The 18646-nt window shown below is 42.1% G+C and overlaps 1 protein-coding gene across 2 annotated transcripts; it reads left to right on the top strand.

The window, feature by feature from the left end:
- The first annotated feature begins 346 nt into the window (after positions 1-346).
- Positions 347-17032, top strand: mcm9 (minichromosome maintenance 9 homologous recombination repair factor). Of its 2 annotated transcripts, none has more exons than XM_046060833.1 (15): positions 347-496; positions 1203-1391; positions 1501-1666; positions 1984-2090; positions 4347-4550; positions 4788-4869; positions 5475-5675; positions 5775-5900; positions 7280-7399; positions 7539-7713; positions 10219-10421; positions 10807-11010; positions 12383-12465; positions 14379-14524; positions 14970-17032. In XM_046060833.1, exons 2-15 carry the CDS (start codon positions 1227-1229, stop codon positions 16810-16812), a joined length of 3825 nt encoding a protein of 1274 aa, XP_045916789.1. In that variant the 5' UTR covers positions 347-496; positions 1203-1226; the 3' UTR covers positions 16813-17032. The 2 variants fall into 2 exon arrangements, with proteins under 2 accessions (XP_045916789.1, XP_045916788.1); XM_046060832.1 differs by having other exon boundaries at positions 12353-12465.
- The last annotated feature ends 1614 nt before the right edge of the window (positions 17033-18646 follow it).

Raw genomic sequence — 18646 nt, 5'->3', positions numbered from 1 at the left:
ATCAGATCCTGGAGCTCCATGCAGCCCCAGGCTGACATTTCTGCCAAAGGTGTTGTGGATAATATGATAAAAAAAACAAGCAACAGTTTCATCAATATCATTTATTGCGCTAATTCATATCAAAAGTTAAATCATTGCAATAATTATAATAACCTACTGGCAAAATACCATCATCTTTAAACTACATTTACTTTTTGATGACAATAACTAAGCTGTGATAACGATCGACATGTGCCTCTTTTTGTTTGTTTGACACCCGGTTATTGTTGTTAAAGATGTTTCTCTTTGAATAAAGTTGTAAAAAAAAACAAAAAAAAAGTTGGGCATGGGCTGTGGCTGTAAACAGGAATCTACCCGACATGCTGTGCAGCGATCCTGCGAACGAGCCAACCAGCGAGCCTTTTCGCTGTAGTTCTTCCTGTCAGTCCTGGCGCGCGCAACACGAGTCTGTTGTTCCCGTGGGGAAAGAGAAGTTTGTTTTTGGAACAAGGTCACGGTAAGTGAAGCCTTCTGTTTGTATTACAACCATGTGGCAGTTAACTGTTAGCTAGCCGAGGTGGTGTTACGACTACAAACAGTTAACGTTACCTTCCTGCTAAATGCTGCTGCATAACACCGGGCTGACACTGAAGGACAGATATCGTTACACTAGGTGTAGTACAGTTTAATATTGCTACAGCACATGCCCTTGTTATGTACTTCCCAGTTTTTATGATTTCATTAAGCAAGAAGTAATAATCATATGTAGGCGTCAATGCAAACACTAGGAGTATGACTTCATGAAACTACATGAATAAAATATAGATATTTCAGGTCTTAAAATGTGTGTCAGTGGCACCATTCCGGCCCTGCCCTAGCATGTAAATGTTTGGAACACATGCATTACTGTGATAAACCACAGCTGTTCAGAAATCCAGCATTTCACTGTATATAAAAGCACTGGAGCTCTCTGGCCCTCTTTTTGGTGGCTATAGTATTGATGAAGTACCAGTAATCAGCTGCAACATAAAATTACCAGTAACGTTAAGTAAACTTTCTGGATGTAAATATTAAGTTATTGTTATTCCTGAATGCAAACACACAGACATATTTATAACAAGGAAACTGTTATCTGTTGTGAACTTGGCTGAGTTTTTTAATTGTTCTTTAACTCCAATGAACGTGACATTTGTATGATCTCAAATTCGATTCTTTTCTTCCAGGGGTTCAGATCACATCACTTCGCTATGTTGATAAGCCCGGAACAGGAGGCCCTGATTGGCCGGGTGTTTGAAACCTACCTGAGAGAGCATCATCATGGGGACATTCTCCAGCGTATTGCAGATACTAATGAAGAGACCCATCACCCTGTTGTTGTTAATGCCATGACACTGTTTGAAGCCAATATGGAGGTAATGTCAGCACAATAAGGTGTGAGTGCGTGCGTGCGTGCGTGCGTGCGTGCGTGCGTGCGTGCATTTACACATACACATGCGGTATCTCTGCTATCTGTGACCACAGGTTGGGGACTATTTCAACGCCTATCCCAATGATGTCCTGGCTATATTTGATAAAGTGTTACACAGAACAGCCGTGGAGCTATCTGACAGTTCCTCTCCCAAACACTACGGAGGACCAAGAACAAAAGAGCAGAGGATGAGACACACTATCCATGCCCGCATTACAGGTTAGACCTCCAACTGGGAATGATGGTCAGATGTTACCAGATGTAGGCTACTATTAAATAAATAAAAGATATCTGAATTCTATGTTTATAATCGAAGCACATTTTGTCATCAGAAAGGGTGTGTAATCATGTGGTGGATGAACCAGTTCACATAATCAGTCGTTGTTTTTGGTTCAGCAAAGTGTTCTTCTGCAGTCTGCTTTGTTGCATTACCAACATTTGTATTCTAAACATTTTGTTTGCCTTTTGTTAGATTGGTTAGAATTCATTTTTTATTGACCTTTTTGTTGTGTATTTGCTCTCATATGTGTGCCCAGGTCTGCCAGTGTGCCCAGAGCTGACCAGAGACACCATTCCCAGGTCCAGAGATGTGGGGCACTTTTTGTCTGTCACTGGTACTGTCATACGGACCAGTGTTACCAAGGTAACAGCACGGCGAGTGTTCAGTTTTCAACAACACCACACCATTTCAGCGCTATTGCTCATCCAGCTGTTTTTGTTGAAGTAAAGTAACCTTTATGATACTGCTGCTGTTACATTAGCAGAACGTTTGCCAAGGGGTGCAACAGACACACACATTAACACTTAACATGTCATTTATAATCCCGTAGTTAATGATGAGGCAGTCAGCAGGACATTGCGATGTCATCTTGTGCGATTACACAACCGCAAAAAGGTTGCCATTTAATTAAACAAAAAAGTGTGCTGTGTGTGACACTCTTCTCTGTGTGTGCTCATTATCCACGCCCACACCGGGCTCTCGCATGTGCCCCTAAAAACAGATAGAGTACGTGCGAACCAGAAAATTGACTTATGAGTAGTGTGTGAGTAACCTTAAAGACAACAACCTACTGTAACCCCCCCGCCCCGCCGCTAATCGCTCAAAATATAGTTGGACTAGACACCAGAAAACCGGGAAAAATACCGGTGGGCCGATCACTGTGAGACAGAGACGTGTCGTCAGCAGCTGAAGCGGTAAGAAAATGGAGAGATGATAAGGAAGGTTTGCCTAGCTAGCTATTTAATGTTAGCTTAGTCCTGCAGCATACTTTCAAATCTTGAACAATATGATTATTGACAAGTTAGTACTTAGTATTATCAGTTTAGTGACCCATGTAGAGCCTTTTTTACTTGTACAAGGATTTAATGAATAAAAACAACACACAGAAATGAAACCGCTGTAAAGGTGTATACAGGGAATGAAATTAGCACCTGCAATTTTGGCAGCGGTGGGTGAAATCGTCGGGCTATCCCCCACTTATGTACGGACATGTAAAATGCACAACAGAAAGAAACAGAAAGTTGCGTTACACACAACCCTTTGACTAGAAGTCCTGTGCTCTGCCAACTGAGCAACTGAGCTAACCACTGACACTGAAAACTCCTTTGAAATTATCATTAAGAAACACTCCTGCCGACCCCTGTGTTAAAGTACTGTTTTGTTATCTCAAGATCTCGAGAAAAATTATCCTGTAATCACAGGGAAATGGAGTAAGAAAAATATTTGAATGGATGGCCACTTACGGCTTCCGTATATTCCTTCAATTAGCATAGCATTTAACATATTAGCTGCATTTTATTACTGCCTACTTGTCCAGCGTTGAGAACATTAGGTAGCCTACAAGCTTAGATTAAACTGGTGCAGCCTACAGCTCTGTCCTGTACTGTAGGCTACATCCTAATACTTTTCAGACTGGCTGGTAGGAAAAGAATGGTTGGTGGTGACCGTGGAGGAGCAGAGGTTAGTAAAGCAAGTTAGGGATGTAAATCCCTTGTAAGCTAATGAGGAGACTTTTCTTTTATAATGCCTATATGAAGATAATACATTTCAAACCGCTTATCTTGGGTCGTTTCGCGACATCAAACAGATATGATCCGAATAATAAAAAGACAGTATTGGTCAGGGTTAGTCAGGCAGCTAGTTAGTTACTAACTAACTAACTAGGTAATAACTGGATTAGGAAATGGTTGAGTGAGATGGGTGAAGATTAGTTGATGAGGTACTGACATAGAGTAGATCCTAATGCCACTGCTTGGCTACTGGGTGACCATATTCATGTAACCCTTACATAAGTGGAGATTGTTGATGGTTGTGCATTAAATGTGTGAACCATGAAGTGCAGGATTGCTGCGCTTTACGTTGCTGCTCCTTTTTATCTCTCTCTCTCTCTGTTGGGCCTGATTATGTCAACTCTCTTTTTTCCACAAGAGAAGTGGAGATTTTTATTAAAAGCCGATCATATGCAACATCAGCAGATCAAGAGTTTAGCATTTCATGTAATTTCAGAAGGCAATATCAAAGAAATCCTCATAGAAATGACCACCATGTCAAAGCTATACAGTACTGTGTCTGTACTTTTTGCATTTTCACTGGGAAGTTTATAGTTGTTCTGTTCAAGCACAGTAAAGTACGAATAGTTACCAGGGTGCTAAAGAGCAGAATATGCAGCCATTTAATAAAAGTCTGGTAACCGCGTGCGTGCTGTCTTTTTTGAGACAGATTTGAGTTTCTGGCTTCAGAGGGGGGGCTGGGCCTTCCACTCCTCACTGTGGGAAGAAAAATGACTTGTAATAAAGTGTCTGCTGTGGCAGAACAATGGAAACACAAATGTGTGGTTATACGTGTTCGTATTTCCTTTTGAATTGTAATAAGAATCAGTGCCTTCTCCACCTCTTGTAGGTTCTGGAATATGAGCGGGATTACATGTGCGTAAAGTGTCGGCACGTCTTCACGGCGCAGGCGGATTTTGACCAGTTCTATACCTTTGTCCAACCGGTGGCCTGTCCTAATCCTGATGGCTGTAACTCCTACAAATTCAGCTGTCTGTCTGAATCTGAGCCTGCTGCCTGCAGGGACTACCAGGAGATCAAGATTCAAGAGCAGGTAGGGCAGTTATGCATGTGATATGCAGTACCATGTTTTCTTCAGATAAAAAAGTTAATTTGCAGATTTGTGTCTAAAAAGGGGATTTTACTAAAGCCCCTCTAGGGACAGACGGGCTTTAGTAAGAGTTTATAGCATTTGCTATAAACTGAGATATACTATTTATCCTTATCAAGTAAACATAACATAAATAAATAAATCCCTTTGCTCAGTGTAACTCCTGCCCCCCCACCACAGGTGCAGAGGCTGTCAGTGGGCAGTATTCCTCGTTCTATGGTGGTGGTTCTGGAGGATGACCTGGTTGACAGTTGTAAATCTGGTAAGAACTGAAGATGCAGCTCAAAGTAAGGCCCAGTTTGAAATCAGATTAAACCTCTGCGTACATGTAAATGCTCCATATTCCATCCGCCTTTCTAGTCTTTTCGACCACTCAAAGCGCTTTTACACTACATCTGCATTCACTCAAGCAGAAACTAACTTTCAGGCACATTCAGGCCCCTGGATCAGCCACCAGGGGCAGTATCTTGCCCAAGGACACTTCGCCACGCAGCCTGGAGCCGAGAATTGAACCGCTGACCTTCCGATTAACGGGCAGCCCGCTCTACCTCCTGAGCCACAGCAGCCCTGGTACATGAGTACCAAAGCAGAAGGCTGTAGTGTTATATTGACTGCCTGTAATGATCACCAACTATCCTCAGTGATCAGACACGAAACACACTGTCCATACATCATTTCCACTTTTCTGGTACAACATTGTGTTTGGTTCATTACTAAATTAAAAGCTGTCTAAAATACAAGTACAAGTATTTTACATACAAACGCTGTATACTGATTCTGTGAGACAAAGCATTGTTGATAACCATTTTCACCTGATGATGGCAGTGTACAGTGCTCATGCTGTTGGACTGTATGGGCTGCTTCTAGGTGATGATGTGACTGTCTATGGGGTGATGTGCCAACGCTGGAAGCCCTTTTATGATGGCGCTCGCTGTGATGTGGAGCTGGTTCTCAAAGCTAACAACATAGAAGTGAACAACCAACAGGCTGCTGCTGCCCTGCTCATGCAGGATGTTCAGAAAGAATTCGAAGACTTCTGGAATAGCTATAAACATGATCCCATAGCTGGTATGAAAGAATTTGCCTCATAACACTAACAGTTCCTCTATATTTCTATTCTTGTTTTATATTAGTTGTTTTAAATGTTATTCTCTCCTCACTCTGTAGGTAGGAACCAGATCTTGTTAAGCCTCTGCCCACAGGTATTTGGCATGTATGTGATTAAACTGGCGGTTGCCATGGTGTTGGCTGGCGGAGTTCAGAGAATAGATTCTTCTGGGACCAAGATCAGAGGTAACTCTTTTGTTTCGTAGGTGTTTTAAGTGAAGCAACTGAAAAGGACATCTGTATCTCAGTGATTTTGCTATTTTGTTGTAATATTTAAAAAGCCTTTTTGAATGTGGGCCAGAAACATCTAAGTCGTCACAGTATTTTCTGTTCCGCCATATTTAATCAACTGAGGTTGATTGTTGAACTAATCCATCATTGTAGTTCAAGTAGTCCTTCAAAAAGGCAGCACCTCTAGTGTTGATGGGACTTGCTAATAGTTGTTCAAAATGACAGCGACATCTAGTGTTTAAACTAGGATGTGCAATGTAGGTACAGTGCTGTTTATTAGTAATAAGCTCAAGACATATTTGAGTTTAAAAATATGTTAAAAATTCACTGGGTGGGCTGCAGTTGGCCTACGCAGTAGTAATACACAGTCCACAAAATACCCGAAAACCTGGGTTGCCACTAGGGTTGGGCGATGTCTACAAAATTGGCATCAGATGATGTCTACAGTGAAACATCGGGATGGGGGTCGTCCTCTGCAGGAATGTATTTGTCACACTTTACTTGGTAAAAAATGTGGTTTTATGTTACATGGATGTTTTACAAGCAGGGACCAGGTAAAGCAACAGTGAATACACAGAGTGCAGATGTTGGTTTTGGTGGTTTGATAGGCTTCTTCATATATAATGGATCGCGGGTGAAAAACTCTGAGAAAGGAACGAGTTCTGTGTCTTTTCGGTGACATATAGTTGATGTAGAAAGGCAGGGGAGCAGAAAGAGACAGAGAGAGGCGTCTGTGTGTGTGTTTGCAGTGAGAGACCAGGTGTAGCTGTGTGTGAGTGTGTGGAGAAGAGACGTCCGAGGCAGGTGCAAAGCCTGTAGATTTAAAAATTATAATAAAAATATTCATGGGGATTAAAATCTGGTTTCACAGGGGTATACGGTGAAAAATTAAGATGTTATTTTATGCTGCGGGGTGGGGTACAATCACGATGCCAGCTCAGTGTTGTGACATTTTCGGCCCAACCCTAGTTGCCACTCAACAAGAAAATTATTTAGGCTGTACCTGAAATTGGAAATGTCCCCGAGTGTCACCCACTCCACTGTGCAGCTCTGCCCCGGTCCTCTTCTTGTGTTAACGACCATGCACTGAGCTCAGAGTTTGTATCAGTTCATTTAAATTGACAATTGGATGCAGACAGAAAGTAAATCCAAATACTTTAGGGATGAGAATTCTCAGCAAAAAGAGTTGCACTCTTTTCTTCCTCTACTCTGGCCTCTCTGGCATCTGCAGGCTCATATTAGGTAATAACCAATCTCCGATGGCTTTTGTCAGTGTCAGAACTAGTCCTCTGGGGGATGCAGTCTCACTGTTTAGTTAATCTTGTCCTCTCTAGGTGAGTGTCATATGTTGCTGGTTGGTGATCCTGGCACAGGGAAGTCTCAGTTCCTGAAGTATGCAGCCAAGATCATGCCTCGCTCTGTGCTCACGGCTGGAATTGGATCGACAAGTGCAGGTAGTGCATGTTACCTGTCAGCTTTCAGGTTTTTAGTACCTCATTTGAAGTATACATGCTATATATAAACACATCCTGTCAGTTTTGTGTATTACTGGAAGTTACTGAAGTTGTTGACGCATGATATCATCTGTTGAAGGACTGACAGTCGCAGCGGTGAAAGATGGAGGTGATTGGCATCTGGAGGCAGGAGCCCTGGTCCTGTCAGATGGTGGTTTGTGCTGCATAGATGAATTCAACAGCATCAAGGAACATGATCGCATCAGCATCCATGAAGCTATGGAGCAGCAGTCTATTAGTGTGGCCAAAGCTGGGTAGGACAGTCATGCTCAGAATTCTTGTCTAGGCAAAAAACTCCACTGTGCATCTTTTTATAGGGTTTGGTAGTAATAAAGTAGATGAAAGGGGGCAAAAACATGCAACTGCTGTAGCTTGTCAGCTCTTTGTGTTTGTACCAACTGGCAATGGAGAATTACTACATTTCATAGAAGCCATGTGTAAAATCTGCAGTAAAGAATGTCAAGCAGCATTCTGAGCAGCTTGTACTCTTGGGATGGGTATAAGTGAGATTCACTGCTAACTAATTATACATATGCAAGCTTGGTGGGTCTTTTTTTGATTAGTGAATAGCAATGTATACACTGCTTTGTGAGAAAAGGAACAGTAGTCAGTAAATATGTCTTCAGTTCCCACTAGTTATATTTGGAAGTGTTTCTGAAAGTTAGTTGAAGTTCAAGCATGTCTTGTAAAACATGCACACAACACCATTACCACTACCAGGGCCCTGTTTCAGAAAGCCGGTTTAACAAACACTGAGCCTAATCCTGAGCCCTGAGCTGATTAAGCCTGAGATGTGATCAGAATCAGTTCAATCAACTCTGAGTAGGTTCACTGTGAGCGTGTGTGGGGGAAATGAAAAAAAGAATGGAGCCCTGATACTACAATTCACCATGGCGACGGGTAAATAACGTACAGAGCCTCCATTTTAATCCACTGGTGCTAGTGATATATGAATGCAGACCATGACATTTATCTTTATCACAGGAGTGGAGGAAGGACTCAGTAAGTTAACAATATTTATAATACAGCATTTACCAGAATGGAATTTCCTTAATGATAAAGTGCAAAAATCCTTCTGTGTGTTGCATTTGATTTTTAAATCTATTTTTTCAGCTGTAACCTGACAGGGAAAAAATGCCAGTGGCAATAACAGAAGATGAAAATATGGATCAAACAGATAACACGGTTTACTCATGGACCTGGGGTTGTAAAGTCACAGCCTGACCCAGTAATAATTATTTTGGTGATGTGGAGATGAAAATCTATGTAGATTCAAGCTCACTGACATTTTTAGACATCTATGTTACATCAAAAATCACATTTAAAGAGGTGGTATTCAGCTCACTTTCAGGTTCAAAATCTTATTTAGAGGTTGTACCAGAACAGTTTTACATGGTTAAATTTTCAAACAACACCATATTTTTTTCATACTGCACATTGCTGCAGCTCCTCTTTTCACCCTGTCTTGAAGGCTTCGCTAAGGGAGTGATTCATCTTGTCTCTATATGATCTTTGTTGGGAGTTGCACATGCACAGTTCCTAGTTGAGGACTATACTAGCCAATCAGAAGCAGAGAAGGGTGGGTCAGCGAGAAGCCGGTAAACACGCTTCGGTTCAGCTGTACATGTTGCCGACCAGCTTGGCAACATGGACTGGAGCAAGAGTTTCAGAGTGGTGAGTTATTAATCTGTAACAAAAGTATCTTTCATCCATAAAGTTTTAACTGAGCTCTGTCTCTACATCACAGTAACAACTTTATGTCCACTGACTGCCTGGAGGGTGGCTATTGTTTGGAAGGGAGAGGAGAGGTGTGTGCTGTGGCTCAGTGTTTTTCACCAGTGTTTCTGAGGGCGTGTCGGTGTAGCCGCTTGGCGAGCGTTATATGAGGCGCATTTAGCTAAAGGGAAGCGGCTGGACTACAAATGAGCTGTCAAGCAGTTCAGAGCAGAGTTTTCTGTGGGATGTGGGAACTCCCTTTAGGCTTTTTCACTTTGCAAACCTGTTACATGCACAAAAAAGGTATATAACTCAACTCAATAAAGGAGAAAGGGAAAAGTCAAAAAATATAATACCACCTCTTTAATGAAATGCTGTCAGAACACATTAAAATGCAGCTAATATTCAAAAACTCACTTTTAAACTACGTTTAGTTTTTTCAGCTGCACCACAATTGTCCTCATCATCATCTCCAGCATGAGAACTATGATAGAAATGTTCCATCAGTGTGACCAATCACAACATGACAAATTGTTCATTGATCACTTACAGCTGCATATAGATTAGTTTCATTTAAACAGTGATACTGCTGTTGCCAACCTGACAACTGCCTTAATGTCCACAGAGTCACAGTGTGGTAAAGAAGGACAGTGCAGACTGTAGTTTTTATGTCCAGAGATCACTGTCTCTGTCCCAGGCTTAACAAACACAGAGTTTGCACTAAACCCACTTTCTGGAAACATGCTTGTTTCTTCTGTTTTGCGCTGATGCTTGCTGGGTTTAATATTCTATATGATTGTGTGTGGGACAGCTATGTAAGCTGTAGTGTGAGCTTTAAGTCTACAGCCATGCTAGCAGCACTGTGAGGCTATATGTAGTCACAGCAGTGCTTTGAGCTAAATGCTAATGGCAGCATGCTGACAATGACTTTACTGATGTTTAGCAGGTTAAACTGTTTATCAAGCTGGCATGTTAGCCAGGTTAGGGTGGACATTAACAGCAGGACTCTCTTTCTTCTGCATCCTGCTCTCTCTCCTCTATAGCATGGTGTGTAAGCTGAACACTCGAACCACAATCCTGGCTGCCGCCAACCCTAAAGGCCAGTATGATCCCAACGAGCCACTGTCAGTGAACGTAGCGCTTGCCAGCCCTTTGCTGAGTCGTTTTGACCTGGTCCTAGTTCTGCTTGACACCAGAAACTCAGAGTGGGACCGCATCATCTCCTCTTTTATTCTGGAGGACAGAGGTAGAGGAAGTGCTTTTGACTTTGGAAATGAAAAGCTAAAACAATTTAAAAAAATGTTGTTAATTATTGTGATTGTATAGTAAAGATGTTATACATCATTCTAGGTAGAAATAAGAATATAAGTATTAGTTATCTGTAAATAAATAATATTTCTAAATACAGTGTCCACTAAAAATAGGTCTTGAATACCTGTGAACATAGATTTATTAACAAATGCAGAACATTGTCTCAGCAGAACACTGAAAACTGTTTTTAAGGTGGATACTATATAGTGATTTAATCATAACATCAACAAGTATGTAATGCAGTATTCATATTATCACACATCCCTTCCCTGAAGAGCATTTTGATTGACGTGGTGAAACATCTCTTGTTTTGCTCTCAGGACTACCTGCTGAGTCTTCTAGCCTGTGGTCCTTGGAGAAAATGAAAGCTTATTTCTGTGTGATTAAGCGGCTGCAGCCGCAGGTGTCTGAGGAGGCCAACATCATCTTGACTCGTTACTACCAGCTGCAGAGACAGAGTGACGGCCGCAACGCTGCCCGCACCACCATTCGCATGCTGGAGAGTCTGAGCAGACTGGCTGAAGGTGAGGCTTTGACTTCAGTTGAAGTTTTGAAGTTAACCCTGAGTTGTCCTCACCTTTGACGCTGATTTGTGGGTTGTGGTCAGTTCTAATACTTCACCTTTCACTTTTAACACTTCATTTTACAACCAAATCTGTCTTAATCTAAATGGTTGGAAGTTGTTCAGTGTTTTTGTACAGCACAAATCTATAATGTTAATAAGAAAACTATTGTGTGAATGCTAATAAACATCTGGACATTTGGTATCAAGTTACTGACCTGGACCCTGTTTCAGAAAGCAGGTTCAACAAACTCTGAGTGTAAACCTGAACTCTGGGTTGAAGAACTCTGAGCTGTCAAACTCCGAGTTTTCCGTTTCAGAAAGGCCGATCAGAATAAGTTCAGTCAACTCTGAGTATGTGAGCCTGATGGAAGCGCGTGCGTGGGGGTGAAAAAAAGCCTCATCAACGGAGCTCCGATACTACGATTCACCATGGCAACGGGTAAATAAAGGCAGAGCCTCCATTTTAATCGGGTGGAGCTAGAAATATGTATGCTGCCAACGCGACCATGATTGGCTCTAAAACGTAGGAGTGGAGGATCGATACGTTAACATCGTTACATTTTATACAGCGTTGCTCATTCATCATTTACCAGACTGGAATTTCCTTAATGATTGATAAAGTGCAGGAATTCTCCTCCAGCCTGTTATTCATTTTAAACAGCTACAGGCCTGTTTATTCAGCTGGAACCTCACTGGAATAAATGCCGGTGACAATAACAGAAGATGAAAATATTAATCGAACAGATTAGACACAGTTTAGGCTCCTCACGGACCTGTGATTGTAAAGTGACAGTCCGACTCAGCAGGTCTATTAATGATTTTAATGTAAAATGTTCCTAGGTTCAAACTGACTGTGAAGTTTAAGACGTCTATGTCACAATCTTGCTCATTTTGTATTTTATGAAATGCTGTTAAAACACATTCAGACTATCACCAGATAATGAAAAACTCACTTTTAAACTACATTTAGCCTGTTTGTTTCAGCTGCACCACAGTCATCTCTGATCTCGCTCTCTGAAACCGAAAACCCAGAGTTTCCCTCATCTCAGGCTCAACTTACTCAGAGTTTTCACTAAACCCACTTTCTGAAACAGGGCCCTGGACCCTGGGTCTCAAAGCAGGTCTAACTGATTCTGGTTCTGTTTGGGTTACCCATCTTCACCATGTTCAGAAAGAGGCAGAGTTCTTATACAAGCACCATCATCAGAACCATGTGTGGAGTACCAAATATGACCAAAGATGAAACACAGATTTTCAGCAGGGTGAAATGTGTACAACATAATCACAAACACACTTTGTAGCACTCACACAGAATGATTTGAACCTTCCAGCCCATGCCAGGCTCATGTACAGAGAGACCGTGACCGTGGAGGATGCTGTTATGGCGGTCTCTGTCATGGAGTGCTCAATGCAGGTAAGGACAAAACACAGTGTACTTTACAACATACTTTACTACAAGAAGAATAATAAACTAATAACAAAACTAATAATGACAAATTTCCCTTATCTGACTGTTTGTTACGTTATATTTGGAACTGTTGGTTTTCTGTGATATATTTTGTCTGTTATGGTACAACTTTCAGTTTTTAATAGACAATGACGAGGAAGTGGACAATAGAAACAATACTGTATAATAAATAAACTTTGATATATTGGTGAGTATACTGATTGATGCAGACAGTCACATCATAGAAACTAATCAGTCACACGAGTATAGAAATTGACAGCCATTGTCCTGAAATGCACAGCATTGTTGTTCGAGGTTGCTAAACAGCTAAGCTTGCTTTTGTTTTGGTGTCAAAAATCAGTTGAGGCAGAGGGGATGAGGATTCCTGAATAAATACTGTATGCGCTCAGTAAGGCTCTCATCAGCGGCTCAGGAAAAAAACTACACCTCCTACCATTATAATCAGCTTTTTTTAGCGTTGCACCACCAAAAATACAGGAAGTAGGACTTTGTATGTGCTGCTATTACATTTTTTTTGTTGCTAAAGACAGGTTGAAAGCTAGGGATTCAAGCAGATGACTGTAGATGTTGCAGTGTTATAATATATAAGCTCTCTGACTGTAAACATTGTACACTGCAGGACTTTATCATGTTTAAAAAAAGGATTTAATAGATTTTCCTGTTAATTCACATTCTGAATCTACACTTAGTGAAATCAGTGAGTACAAGTGAATCTTTATTCAACCCTGTGTGTAACAGAGTGTGGTTATTTTTCCGCCACAGCCCCTCTGATATGAAATACAGTGAGTGCTTTGGGACTCCTCCCTACAGCCAGATAGAGTAGTGATGAGGGGGGGCCTTTGTGACTCCTGATGACAGAAAAGATAACCGGATGTTGGATTCTGTGTGGTTGAAGTTTACTGTGTGCTTTCTGTGGCAACCCCGCAGGCGAGCTGCAACCAAAACAAAAGGTTGAGCACTTTTGTGTAGTCCGACTGTGAGTAACTTCACCTAGTCCAGTTGACCCTTCTGTAAGCCACGGCCCGAATACGCAGCTGGCCAATCACTGCGCACTATTGGACTCTCTCTAAGTGAGCCACTTTGATGGCTGCGCTCCATTGACTGTTTTTTTTTTTTGCTGTATTTTTCCAAGACATGGTCAAAGCTGTTCTTGCACTTGTAATAATTACAGTCGCTACCCAGAGAGGTTGAAAGGCGAAGTAAGATTTATTCCCCTTTCCACAACCTAAAAGACATCCAGAAAAATGGGACTGTAGGTTAGGTAACTAACGCTAGCTAAATTACTACTGAACGTAACGTTATAAAGCCCTACTGTTTTTGCTTTTTAATGACATAATAGTGTAATAGTGAACAGAGACCTACCCAGCTGTACAGGAACAATGTTGATCCTTAATATCGTTGTCCTTCGTCTCAATCATTAGGTGATGCGGTGGTTAACGTTTACTCTGTTTAGCTTCTGTCTTTATTTCTTTCACGTCAGTTGGACAGCCTAAATAAAAACTTCAAACGTATAATGCAGACCTTTCTGTCTCCTTTCTCAGATCGCTTTTTTCATTTATCAAAAAATTTGACAAAAGTTCTCCAGTTATAGACAATGGAGGTGTTGTGATAAATCCGACAGGTCCAACAGTTTGTCCAACTTGGCAACAGCAACTAAGGGGGGCGTGGCTTAGCGAAGGGTCAATTATATGCCAACCACTGTTGACGACAAGTAAAGGATTGATCAGTATTGGATTGATATCATGAAACATTTTGACACTGACACACAAGTGACCCATTACACAGATTTGTCTTTCTCTTGGCTCATGCCGCTTTTTCCACCACAACGCAGTAACTATACGGTGCACTCCTCCTTTCAGGGTGGTGCTCTGCTGGGAAATGTAAATGCATTGTTTACCTCATTCCCTGCCGACCCTGGTCAGCAGTATCGGACTCGGTGTCAGCTACTGCTGGAAGGACTGAACCTGCCGCTGCTCCTTCAGAAGGAGATGAACAGACTGGCCAGGTGAGTAACTGACTGCTTGTTTTCTTTCATTTGTTGAGTCTTGATTATAGAGCTAATGTTGGATAACCTAGACTGAATATTTCAGTGTTTAGAGAATGTTGCTTGTGTTATCTTTTTTATTATTGTCTAGCTTCATATTCCTACTATGTATTGATCCATGCCATCAAACTCCAATATTGTACAAAAGCAAACATAAAACAACCATACTGTTGTGCTGGGTCGTTCCTTTACAATGAGGAACATGGCCCATGTAGTTCATTTAACTTATCTTGTGGTTGTATTTTTTGTTAATAGTTCCACAGCAAACTGGGAAACCATTCCTTTGTGCAACTGACTTTGTGCACAGGGGGTAGTAGTTTTTGAGTGACCATGGAGTTCTCTGGCACAGAATTGTACATAGCTTTTAACACCAGAGGAGTTCATTAGCATCTTCTTTGTTCAATAGGTTAAAAAGCAACACCTCAGATGGCTCCCAGTCTGACCCACCAACTTATAATTATCAGCATCAGCTCCGAGACACAAACTCCATCAGCAAAACACAACAGCACGACATCCCCAGTAACTGCAGGGGTGATGTGACGGCGGAGAGCGGCCTGGACTGGTTCCATTCCATCACTCCATCACTGGTAGATGGTACCGCCTCGCCTCTACTTACATCAACACAAGAAAACATGAATAGAAAACAGAAGTCCAGTTGGCCGAAAATGTCGACAGTAACCAAACAGCCGATCTGTCAGACTGAGAAGGACCTTAGCACTGGCTCAGCATTAAACCAAGACATCTTATCACATCACTCTGGAACCATGATCTCTGCTTCAGAAGACGAAAACAGAAACTGTACAACATATGAAAACATTAAAGAAAAGAGCTTTAAGAGACAGGAAGATAACAACCCCCCAGAGTCTTTGGGGTATGTGTTACAGAAAGTCTCAAAGCATGTGAGAGATAGAAGACTCTGGGAGGTGGAGCTGAGTCATCAGCAGTGTGACCGAGAGGGAGGGGAAGGACAAGGTGAGATGGTGGTGTCCGGAGATAGTGCAAGTAAAAATCATACGACTTCAGAATGCCACGCTAGCAGCACGCTGTCATCAGGCAAGAACTGCCCCTCAAATGACCGAGTCCAGGATAACTTGTCCTCTGGTAAAAAAAGTAGATGTGAAAAGGAAGACAGGAGGGGCCAGGCCGGGACTAAGAACATTAGTACTGTGCTAAGGGAAAAGATGAATGCTGAAGGTGAAGCAGATAAAGAAGTCCATGCAAAGTTGTCGGGCTTTATATTCAAACCAAGGAAGATGATACCTTCAGTCCACAAGCACAACCTCAGGGCCATCTCAGGTGTCATGGCAGAATGTCACCCAGGCAGCAGAGACCCTCACCTGCCCACAAAAAGCAAGGTAGTTGGTCATAATGACTCAAGTGAAGACCCACTTACAGACCCAGAGAAGAAAAGAAGAAAGAAAAGACAGTACCAAAGTCTTTCTGAAGGTGGTGGCAGGAGAAATCTGAGCTGTGTGGGTGAGGTGGGTGAGAGAAGGTCTGAAGCCAGTATTTTGTCAGAAGAACTGGATAGGGATGTTTTTTCCTTTGGCGAATTGGCACAAGTAACAACTGCAGATAGACGAAAGGGGAATGACGATACAGGAAATCTGTGGCCGCACCAAAGAACCAACACTGGTGATGAGAGTAAAGCAGACAGCTTTAAGTGCACGCCTCCTGGAAAACCAAGAACTTGCATTAGTGATCCAGCACTATCCAAATCAGGCTGCACCAAGTCATCTGTGGCCTCCTCAACTCTGGCTAAACTGTCAAGATTCACGTTCACCTGCACGACTGAACCTGCGACCACAGTGCAAACGAAAGTGGGGGGGGGGAGCCCACTTAAAACCGGTGCTGCATGCGTCAAAGACAGGGAAACAATAAAACACAGTCCCTCAGGAAAGAACACCAAAACTGTAGTCACCATGGGCAAAGTAAAGGACATAATACACCCCCCACCCACAGAGCTCACACCAGCACAGGGACATGAACAAGGGACAGAGTCAGCAGCTAAAACAAAGCAGACTGTGCCTACTAATGCTGGAAACCATAGCAAACATGTAACCATGGTGAACGATGGTGCTATTCATCTGAAGAAGAGGAAGTGCTTTGAGCTGGGCCCTCCACCAAGTAGTGTTGGTGGTTCCAAGGATCTGTTCTCAGGACTGTCTCTGTTTGGCTCTGTCGAATTAAGTAATGATGTTTTTGACACTGACTGGGACCAAGAGGTTTCAAAGAAAGCCAAAACCTGAAATCACAGGCTGCTGTCACACTGGATAAAGAAATATACCACAATAATGTACTTGACAGCACATGTTGGTGTAGGGAAGATCAATTCAATGCTTTGCCTGAGGTATGATTTAGTTACCTTTTATAGCCTAAAAATAAATGTTAAATTGTTGGAAAAGTTCAGGTTCTTGGAATTGCATTTTTTTACAGCAGGCAAACACTAATAAATGATGTGCAACTTCATACGTATCCATGTTATGTCTTATAGAGAAAATCGCTGGGTCTGTAAATTCTTCAGCCTATTAACTACAAATAGTTTATATTTCACAGAGATGAATGCTGCTGTGCTGTTCCTTAGCGTTTAGTGGGACTCATCAAGCATATGGATGCTCCAACTTTGTCTCACTCAGTTTTTTGGATTCTTCAGCGTTTTCTCATTTCTAAAATATTGGTAAGTCAGAACAAAATATTAAGTGGTCAGTCCCACTATATACATCATTTCATGGTGGTTTTGGCTGTTTTAGTAGCAAAAAAGAAACGCAAACAAACCAGTCTTTCTATTCTTAATATTCTTCTGTAATTCTATTACCAGGGACTTTGAGGCCTGTGACTCAGTCTGTCCATGTTGCTTAGCAGCCAGGACTACCTCTTTGTTTTATTTATTCTTTGTTCTGAGAGAATTTATGCTTACCCTGTTGTAAGTGAAAACTGCTGCTGTAGACCCTTGACTGACTGGCCATCTGGAGCCACTTGACAGTTGGCCAGCTGCAACACAGTATATATACATATTTTTAAAAACCCAGCCCCCCCCCCCCACATAAATAGAACTAAGTGCTGCTGTGGGCTGACTGGGCTGCACGTCCACCGTGGTTGGGTGTGGCATCTGTCAGCCTCTCTCTCCCAGCCAGATACTTTTGATCCAGTCCTTTCTGACTTTACCTGGACCCCGCACCTTTCCCACCTCTGAAGTGTTGTTTGGATAAGTAAGATTGTGGAGTGGACTGAGGTGGACAAACTAAAAGAGGAAAAGCACAAAGAAGGCTGATTGATTTGGTGGCGTTATCAGTCAATCATCCCTCTGTGCCCAGTGAGTCGAACGGCACTGGCAGCAGAGAGAGCAGACCAGTGAGGCCACTCAGCCCAGCGATACCAGTTAAACTGTTGTCAAGGTTCTGCAGCTGAAGCCAAAAGACAGACGACAACAGGGATCAGATGAGCAAGGTTTGAGTTTAGCTACGTAGGTACAGTGGGTACAGAAAGTATTCAGACCCCTTTAAATTTTTCACTCTTTGTTTCATTGCAGCCATTTTCCAAAAATCAAAAAAGTTCATTTTATTTCTCAGTAATGTACACTCAGCACCCCATCTTGACAGAAAAAAACAGAAATGTAGAAATTTTTGCAAATTTATCAAAAAAAGAAAAACTGAAATATCACATGGTCATAAGTATTCAGACCCTTTGCCGTGACACTCATATTTAACTCAGGTGCTGTCTATTTCTTCTGATCATCCTTGAGATGGTTCTACACCTTCATTTGAGTCCAGCTGTGTTTGATTATACTGATTGGACTTGATTAGGAAAGCCACACACCTGTCTATATAAGACCTTACAGCTCACAGTGCATGTCAGAGCAAATGAGAATCATGAGGTCAAAGGAACTGCCTGAAGAGCTCAGAGACAGAATTGTGGCAAGGCACAGATCTGGCCAAGGTTACAAAAAAAAATTCTGCTGCACTTAAGGTTCCTAAGAGCACAGTGGCCTCCATAATCCTCAAATGGAAGACGTTTGGGACGACCAGAACCCTTCCTAGAGCTGGCCGTCCGGCCAAACTGAGCCATCGAGGGAGAAGAGCCTTG

This window comes from Micropterus dolomieu, linkage group LG10, assembly GCF_021292245.1.
Source record: "Micropterus dolomieu isolate WLL.071019.BEF.003 ecotype Adirondacks linkage group LG10, ASM2129224v1, whole genome shotgun sequence".
Lineage (NCBI taxonomy): Eukaryota > Metazoa > Chordata > Actinopteri > Centrarchiformes > Centrarchidae > Micropterus > Micropterus dolomieu.
This window is presented reverse-complemented; position numbering and strand designations above follow the sequence as displayed.